Source organism: Empidonax traillii, unplaced genomic scaffold (assembly GCF_003031625.1).
Source record: "Empidonax traillii isolate 1590-97213 ecotype Southwest subspecies unplaced genomic scaffold, ASM303162v1 scaffold43:size1863611, whole genome shotgun sequence".
Taxonomy (NCBI): Eukaryota; Metazoa; Chordata; class Aves; order Passeriformes; family Tyrannidae; genus Empidonax; species Empidonax traillii.
In genome coordinates this window covers 1,435,721-1,444,642 of record NW_020955236.1, presented here as the reverse complement: position 1 = coordinate 1,444,642, position 8,922 = coordinate 1,435,721, and the positions used below count along the sequence as shown (strand labels likewise).

The 8,922-nt window shown below is 49.3% G+C and overlaps 1 protein-coding gene and 1 long non-coding RNA gene across 6 annotated transcripts in view; one reads left to right on the top strand and one right to left on the bottom strand.

Annotated features, from left to right (window-relative positions):
- The window catches only part of SETD1B (SET domain containing 1B, histone lysine methyltransferase), a 45,633-nt gene extending 45,350 nt beyond the window's left edge, over positions 1 to 283 (bottom strand). Inside the window, exon 1 of the mRNA XM_027878681.1 lies at positions 127 to 283. Coding sequence (XP_027734482.1) covers positions 127 to 283 — 157 coding nt within the window. The remainder of the gene's footprint in view (positions 1 to 126) is intronic.
- A 1-nt stretch (position 284) lies between these two features.
- Positions 285 to 7,461, top strand: LOC114054978. Of its 5 annotated transcripts, XR_003570639.1 has the most exons (3): positions 285 to 693; positions 1,389 to 1,544; positions 4,526 to 7,461. It is a non-coding gene; the product is annotated as an uncharacterized LOC114054978 (long non-coding RNA). The 5 variants fall into 5 exon arrangements; XR_003570638.1 differs by lacking the exon at positions 285 to 693 and having other exon boundaries at positions 1,044 to 1,544; XR_003570640.1 differs by lacking the exons at positions 285 to 693; positions 1,389 to 1,544 and adding an exon at positions 1,996 to 2,477.
- Positions 7,462 to 8,922: the final 1,461 nt, after the last annotated feature.

The window sequence follows — 8,922 nt, the reverse complement described above, 5'->3', positions numbered from 1 at the left end:
GAGGATGAGGAGGAGGGCGAGGGGGGGAGCAGTTTTGCTTATTAAAGGTCCGGAGCCGTCGGCAGCCAATCAGCGGGGAGGTTCCATTTTGTTTTCGGTGCGAGAGGCGGGCGGGCGGTGCGGTGCCCCCGGCGCTCGGCGGGCGCGGGGCCGGGCGGAGCGCGGCGGGCGCATGGCGCGGCCGTCCCGGGGCGCGGGGCCGCGGCGGCTCCGCGAGCGGCCGCGCCATTGGCTGCGGCCGGGGCAGCGCGGCGGGCGCAGCCAATGGGAGCGCGGCTTCCATGGGGCCTGAGCTATTAGACGGCGGGGTAAAAGCGCGGCGCGGCAGACGCGGCCAAGGAAGGGCCGCGGGACCCGCAGCCATTTTTCTGCAGTGGAGCGAAATGGCCAAACCGGGCTCTTCCTTTGTTCCACAAAGAGGGGGAATCCGCCATGTGAATCCGCACCGCGCGCGGTGGTGGGAGCCTCCATAGCGCGGGTGCCAGACGACCCACTGAAGAAGGAAGATTTATAAAAATAATGCCAAGCCCTTAACCAAAAAAAAAAAAAAAAAAAAAAAATTAATGCGGACTTTTTTTTTTTTTTTCTATCTCCTCCCTTATGATTCGGGATCCATCTTTGTCTTGTGTAACTAGGTCACGGCACACCCTATGTCAGCAGTTAACAATTTCGATTGCCAACCAAAAAAGAAAAGTAAATACATGATTTTTATTTTTTTGTTGTTGTTTTGGGGGTTTTTAAGCTGCAAGCAGCTCTGATGGCTGAACAATAAATTTGAGAGATTGATCTCCTGTGTTAAAACACTTGATTCCTGGCCATTTTTATTAACTTCTTTGGTGCTTAAAAGGTAACGTTTTAAATACAGGTATAGGTAGGAATGGTAAATTCTGGTAAAAAGTAAGGTAATTTTACTATGATAAGCTTTTTTTTTCCTTTTCTCTTAAGTTGTAAGTACCCAATCCATTCTGTCCTTGCTAAGTGTAGTTTTCATGTTAATGTTACTGGAGTGGTCCTTATTGCTAAGCCTTCATTTGCATGTCTTATGTTTTTGTCTGTTTAAACCAATTTATGCTTTTTTGAAATATTTTACTTATAAAGCAAAATACCTAGCTAAGCTATGCTTAAAAGCTGTTTAGAATCAGTAAATGTTAACTAGGTGTTTTCATACTGACATGTGCAGCCTAAATCTATTGAGGAGAATATTTTTAGTGTCTGCGTGCTCTGTGGAAAAACACTGAACGTCTTTTTTATGTACAGAGTAAATCTGCCACAGGAAGGTAGATTTAAGCCTTGAGCAGGAGTCCTTGCTGCGTACAGTCAGTCAACATAGCTGGACAACTTTTTCTAGATTTTTTTCCCCCTTTTTTTCTGTTTTTTTTTTATGCTAGACCACTGCCACACAAAGATCCGTAACTTAACAAGATCCGCTTTGGCTTGCAAACTTACAAGAGAAGTGGTGATACAGATCATATATATTTATAGCCATTATTTTAAAAAAGAGTAACAACTTCACCTTCAGAGCTGCATTCAACTATGGTGCGCGGGTAAGTAAGTAAAACCCTTTTGCCCTTGCAGAGGAACATATAGCCCAGGCCTGTGGCTAATGGTATTGTCCTGGATGGAAAGATCCCAATGGTCGTCTGGAAGCGGTGGCGATCTCCTTCTCCTCAGAAACATCTAAAAGTGCCTCTGAAACGTCTGTTCTCAGGGAAGGATTTGATTTCTCTTTCTGCACAAAGCTCTTGGTCCGTCCTCAGCCCTGGGTGGTTGGGTTTTTTTTATGCGGAGAAGCGCTGTGGATCCATTGCAGGCGTTACGTGGCGTTAACTTGAAAGCACCAAAAAAAATAAAAAATCTGCCTGTGAACAGTAAGATGTTAGTGAGGTTGACGTTAAAAAAAGCGAGAAGGCGGTGGTGGTGGTGGTAGGGATCCCTTACATGTTTTATCCGTCTAATTACAGAAGCTCGACAAAAAAACAGGCAACAAAATGGGAGGGGGTGTTTTTCATGACGGTGAGTCTTAATGGCAGATGTCTCACTAGAAAGCACTGTAAAATCCTTCATACCGAGAGGCAGTGACTTGGAGAGAGGGGGCAAAAAGGAGGTCTGGAAGTAAATCCAAAATGAGGGAGTTTCCTTCCAAGTGAGGGACCCTTTGCAGCCTGAGTGTTACAGATGGAGGAGCCGTGACGCAGTTGATATTCACAAGCGGTTGTGCTTTAGTGCCGCCACCCAGCCCACGAAATGGCCTCCCCGCCGAAGTCTGGTGGGTTTATTATGTGAGAGGCTGCGGCAGCACCATGTCCCGGGCGGCGGGAGGGGCGGCCGGCGGGCGGGCACGGCGCTCCCGGTCGCGCTCCGTGCTGTGTGGGGACAGCCGCCATCATGGCTTCTCCTTCCCTTCGGCGTCCTCCTCAGCGCGGCGCGGCGGGCTCTCCCCCGCTGCCTGGCGGCGTCCCGAGCGCTGCAGGGAAATGGTGGGTTTGGGGTGGTTGTTGTTGTTGTTGTTGTTTTGGTTTTTTTATCCTTTCTCTCCCCTTTCCCGCCCTCCCCTTCCCCCAGCGCTTTGTGAGGGGCTGTGGAAGGCGAAGCCGGGGAGGGAGCGGCGGCTCTTTCTCCCCGCGCACAACATGGCGGGAGCGCCCTGCGGCAGCGGCGCTGGCGGCGCTCCAGCCGGGCCGGGCGGGGGGGCGGCCGGCCGGGAGGACAAAGGCAGCTCCGATAAAGCCGGCGCAGCCCCGGTGCTATAAATAACGCCGCCCTTCCCCCTCTGCAGCCTCCCGCTCGCTTTATAAACAGCAAAAGATGGAAGTCGCCTAGTGCAGAGGGGAGGGAGGGGGGAGTTAAAGAGGAGCAAACAGCGGCTTCCCCACGCGCAAGAAAAATAAAATACCAAAAAAAGCCACCAAATTCAAAGGCTGGGCAGTGTGGGGGGACTGGGGGCAGCAGAAGCGCTGGCCGCGGGAGGGGCCGGGCGGCGCCGCCGCCTCCCCGCCCGGAGCGGGTGCGCCGGGGGAGCGCGGCCGGCGCTCCCGTCACATGGCTCTTTGTTGTTCTCCTTCTCTGCCCCTCCTGGGCTGTTCTCCCCCCCCCGCTCCGCCATCGCCGAGCCGGGGCAGCCGCTGCCCTGCCTCCTCCGGCCTGCAGCGCTGAGCTCGCGGGCCCGGCTGTGCTGCAGTGGAGCCGCCATGGCCCGCCGAGGTGTTACATGTGCCGTCTTTTTTTTTTTTTTTTTTTTCTTTTTTTTTTTTTTTTTTTTTTTTTTCGTCTCCTGAGCAGATTCTGCTGCAGCTCAGCTTTGGGTGGAGGCTGGGGGTTATCTCGGAGCTTCACAAGCCTCGCTGTGCTCTGCGGGGAGTTGCAGCTCGTGCTCACTGCAGACCCAGAGTAGGTGAGCCAGGAAAGCCTGGCTCGAGCAACCACTTCAGAGGGCAGGACAGGGAGGAAAAGCAAACACTGTAGAGAGGTGGCCTCCCTGGTAAGGCTAGAGCAGGACCGTCCTGCGGACCCTAAGGGAGGGAGAAGGTAAGTGGCTGCTTGGCAGAGGCTGCCTGCGGGAGCGGCATGTGCCGGGCAGGGCGCGCCCTGCCCGCAGTTCCTGCGGCTCAGCACCAGCCGCTCCGTGGGTTTGTACAGCCTGTGCTGTGGTATGTGCCGAGACTCAGGGCTGTTCCCCTGCGAGGGAGAGCACTGGGTGCTGCCGCGAAGGAGGCACCGCAGCCCGCGCCTTTCACAACGACTGCGCTCATCGCTCCATTCCTCGCTCCCCCTTCTCGCTCCTCACCGGGTCAGGCTCTGTCGAGAACAAGCGACAAACCGTCCGCACAAAACAGAACACGTTTCCATGGAGGGGGAAAAAAATACCAACAAAAACAACTAACAAAAGCGTTTCCGCAGTGCCAGGCTGGCTCTGAAGCGCTGCCTCAGCGCTGTGAGCCCCGTCGGGGGCTCCGGGGCCGGGGCCGCCCGAGCCGCCGCCCGGTCCCTGCCCGGCCGCTGGAGCCAGCGCTGAGCCTGGGTCACGGCGGCTCTCAGTGACCATCTGCCAGCAAAATCGGAAGGAACGGTGACGTTATTCTTAGCAGAACACCATTGAAATGCTCCTCTGGTATTTCTCAGTAGAGGTGAAAAGCATTTCAGCTTCCTGGAAATGGCCGAAGCTGGCGACGTGTAGATCAAAGTACGGCGCAGAGCTGGGCTCGGGTTTGCAGGGGGATTTGAACTGTAGTGAAAACGTTTCTGCATCTTGGGTTGTAGTGAGTTAAGTCAGCACGTAAAGCGATTAAAAAAAGGGCAATTTTTGAACAGCATCGGGCTATTAACTTTCCTGGGATTTAAAATTTATGTTTAAATATATATTTGGCTGTTAGCAATACCTGCATTTACGAGTAACATTGGTCTGTTTAACCCTGAAGCAGACCAGCTCTGCCTAACGCAAGGCTTTGAAGCGACACAGCCAGACCATAATACTGTGGGAGCTTAGACAGCTTTGTCTGTACTTGCATCTCTCTGCATATTTTTCCAGGACTCTGATCTTTGTCTGCGATTAATCATTGTCCAGGACGGCTGTTCCCGATGGTAGGATCCATGAAGTGCTCCAGCTGGGAGAGGTCCTAACGCCTGTGCCTGGCTCTGCGTACGTGCAAACCAGGGCCAGAAATTGCTGGGGCAGCAGGGGCTGGACAGCGAGCCCGCCGTGCCCCCCAAGTGAATTGTGTGGGTCCTCAGCACTTCTGGAAATGGTTTTTGTAAGTCTGAGCTGAAAATTTCTTTCCGTTTTTTAAGAGTTTCTGAATGACTATAATGTTCAATGTAGTTTAAAAGTCGCCAAGGCAGTTGAGACCGGTTGTGCTCTCAGAGTGGGTGGTTTCATGGCTGCTGAACCTCGTATCTGAAAAGCAAAATGTTCTGGTACAGCGTGTTTAAATCCCAGAAAGGTCAAACCAGACTTTCATACTTGGGTTAGACTGACCCTGGTGTGCTGCATGAGACTTTTTAGATAAAGAAAGAGATCTTTCAGGGAGAAGGAGGAAAAAAAAAAAAAAAAAAGTTGGTTTGTGTTTTTTTTTCTGAACAGCTTGTGGTGACTCTGTGCACAGTCTTGAAGCAAAGGGGTTTGTTCTTGCCCACAGTGTCCCTCCCCGGCATTGCTGAGTGGAAAACTCTTATGCTAATTATATCACTGTCTGTTATCAATAAGAAGTGATTTAATTTCTTTGGCAAAGTGTTGCAACAAGAGCAAATTAGATTGAGAGGCAAAGTGAAATAAAAAATATGCAGCTGTTCTGCCAAACAATGATCCTGACTGTTTACAACATTTTGTTTTAGGCTGCCTTGTACACAGAATCCTTTATATTGAAGCTATTCAAGTCACAATCCATTGCTTGTGCAAGGAAACTAGATTAATAGATTATGAAAGACAAAGAGACCAAGGTTCATCTGGTTCGACATCCTGCATTATGTAGGTCTCGGGATTTTTGTGAATTTGTTGCTTTTCCTCATTTGAAAGAATTTAACTGCAGCATGCCTGCATCTTAAATGAAGATCACATTTTCATTTTAAAATGGGCTGTGAGAGGGAGTAAAATAAGAGTAAATTTTTTCCATCAAAATCTACCAGCCAGACTAGAAATCAAAGTACCTTTTTAAACTTGTCTAGTTTCTGTTTTCAGTTTCTGGATGTCTCTGCCCCTCAGTCTGCTTGGTGGAGGAATACTCCATGGCCAGATTTTCATCCCTGTGTAGCCGTGCTCAGGCTGAGCATTTAATACTCCATTGCAGACTGCAGAGCTCCCCCTCGGGTCCATCTTTACTAATCCTGGAATTGTTCCTGCCTGTGAATGCTCCAGTTTGTCACCATTTTGATCTGGGCAGAAGGGGACGGAGCCCTCGGCAGGGACCAGACCCGAGCCAACAGCGCTCCTGGCTGAGCTGTCAGGAATCCTGAGCTGTCAGGAATCCAGGGATTACACCGGCCCATGTTCAGCTGGTTTCCCAGCACGGCTCCTAAAATACTCTCAGATCTGCTCCTTCTTAGGATGGCAACCCTGTGCTGTAGGTTTGTGCTCTTTGTTCTGCATGTATGGCTTTGCTCTTGCTCCTCCTGAAAAGGACAAGCCCTTAGCGTTGTTGCTTACAATAGGCTTTTTTTTTAATTCTTATTTTTATTTATTCCTCCCCCCCCCGTGCTACTGCTAAGCGTCACCTACAAAGTTGGTTGGTCGTGATTTTGTATTTTCTCCAGATAAACAACTGGTTCTGTCTCCACTGTGGGTGTTTCCTGGTTCCGGGTGCGTGTACACACACCTCAGCCGTGTCAATATTGTGTCAGGAGGAGGGCTGGTTGTACAACATCCCCTTGCCACACCCCAGTTTCATGGGAAGAAAGCCCAGCTTAGGAGCTGGAAGGGAGCCAGGAAGCACACTGCAACATTTACTTGCCGTGGTGTCTATTATGTAGCCATTAAATAACCTAAGGCCCAAATCAGGTGGACTCGCCAAGGAGGGAGGACACCTCTGGGACACGGTGGTTACAAAGTGCATTTTGAGACCTTCCTGTTAGATGGGTTTTTCAGAGGTGGTGCCTCTACTATGTATTCTCTACTCAGCTGTTCGTTCAAGACCTAAATGCATTTGGGACTCCTTCCCCACTGCCAAATTTGATTGAGATTGGAGGGGGAAATGACATAGAACTACACAGTCACATTAGACAGTTTTATTTTTAGGAAACCAGGCTAAGAATATCGAAGGAATATCGAGTAGGAATATGGACATGGTATTTGCCTGTTCAGTTTTTCTTGCCATGAAATTTTCCATTTTTTTCCTGAGAACAGCAGATGATCTGTCTTGGGAATTGTCAGCCAAAATAAGCAACCTCTTGACAGATTTCACCTGTGTCCCAGCGTGCTCTGAGGGTACATGGGATGTGAGCCTTGAACAGTGACAGGGAATCACTAGTTGGCTGTGTTGTTTGGCTGCTGGGGTGCAGAGATACATGCTGATACCCAGTAGCGGAACAAACATCTACTTTTTTTTAAGATCCAGACAAATTTTGATGGGTATGTTGGATATTTGCCAGAGATTTTTTTTTTTTTTTGTTACTTTTCAAGCTGTATCTGTTCATTCTATACCTGCTAGTGTTATGACAAAGCCACCTCTGTGAGGTAGGGAGTGAGTGCTTTCAGAGATCTAATCATTCTTGAGCTATAAAGGAATAAAGAGGCTGTTTCAACACCTGACTTGCAGAATGTTTTGTGTTGCTTCTTGCCCATTGAAATGCAGCTGCTATTGAAACACCGTGATCCCATCGGGATGTAGAACCGGTTATTTTTTTAGAATGCTTTCAAGCTTATAAAAATCATGAAATAAATCAAGAAGGTTGGCAATTCTAATCAGCATTCTAAAGCCATCAAATTACAAAACAGTTCAGTGCTTCGTGGCCTCTGAACAGTACAGTTTTACAAAAAAAAAAAAAAAAAGAAGAAGAATGAAAAGAATGAAAGATTGTGCCATTTAGAGAAGCTGGGCACTTACAAAGCTTGCATCAAAAGGAAATGAAGATACAAATAAGTAATCTAAAAGGATATTTACGCATTAAATTACTTGTGTCTCTGGACACATCATTAAACAGTCTGGATGCAATGGTAGCTGGGGACCTGGAAGCCTTTTTAACACATGCAGCACATACAGGGAATGTTCTGATTCTGAGTGATGGAGTATAAAACGTTTGAGGCAGAAACTGATGACAAAGATCAAATGGAATGAGTTGAGCTTACAGGTCAGAGCTGTTCCTTGTCGCTGGTGTGATGTGACACAGGACCAAGACTGCTTTGCCCTTGACATTGTCACCATTGCTCTCAAACCTGCAGTTAAGGATTTGCATGTTGATTTATTGTCTGACAGGGCAGTTGGGAGTGCCCCAGCTGCTCCCCAAGCCCTGGTTTGCAGCCGAGTGGGCCAGAACGGGCAGGATCGGGGAAGGCTGTGCCATCTCTCGCCTTTCTGTGCCGCTGCATCGCAGCAGCTCCCAGTTGCTAAGCAGCTGCAGAGCTGTCTCTGTGCAAGGGGAGCAACGTGGGTTCCCCTTGATCGGTGGAGAGGAGCCGGCAGCATGGAAACGGGAGCAGCGGCCGTAGGAAAATCATTCCTTTCCTGGCTGGCCGGAGTGAAGCGAAGGGACACTTGGTGGCCCAGGAGCAGGGGGGGCAGGAGGGGAGGGCAGAGCCAGCATATGTGCACAGCAGAGGTTACAAAGACAGCAGATCCTGGCAGAGCAGGGGGCACACACCGAGGAGAAAGGAATGGGAGAGAGGCCAAATGCACAGTTCGGAATAAAAAAAAACCCCAGGAGGAGAGTGTGGCATATGGAGAGGGGAAATAAAGCAGAACTCACACAGCCTGTGAATAATTGAATAGAAAATACAGGAAGAGGGAAGGAGCTTGATTCATTACTGCCCTTCACCTTGTGGAGACAGCTACACCCAGGAAGAGGAGGTGTGGAATACAACAGCGTCCTTCATATTTCACAGTGAACTGTAGGTTTTACATTTCAAGCCCTGCCATTTGCGGTTTTCTCCTTTCACAGCCCCTGCCTTTTGTTCAGACTTGATTCCTGCAGGCTCCGTTCTTATCTTTGTCTACTTTCTGATTTATTTTTGTACTTGCTTTAGCTTTTTTTTGAGGGGGGGTCATTTTGTTTTTTATGGGAAGTTTTAAAATAAAATACTTTTCCCAGATGTTTTTGTTGTTTTCGCCTCCAAGAGAGCAGGCCATTGCTAGCTCCCAATTGAAGTTAGTTTCCACTAAATCCACAAAGCCATCGCTGCTTTTCTCCCCCTCTCTCTCCTGGGAGCTGCTGATGGAAGACAGGGTTCTCTTTGCTTCCCGACACCTTCCCCTGCTTGTTGTCTTTCCCATTCCCAGC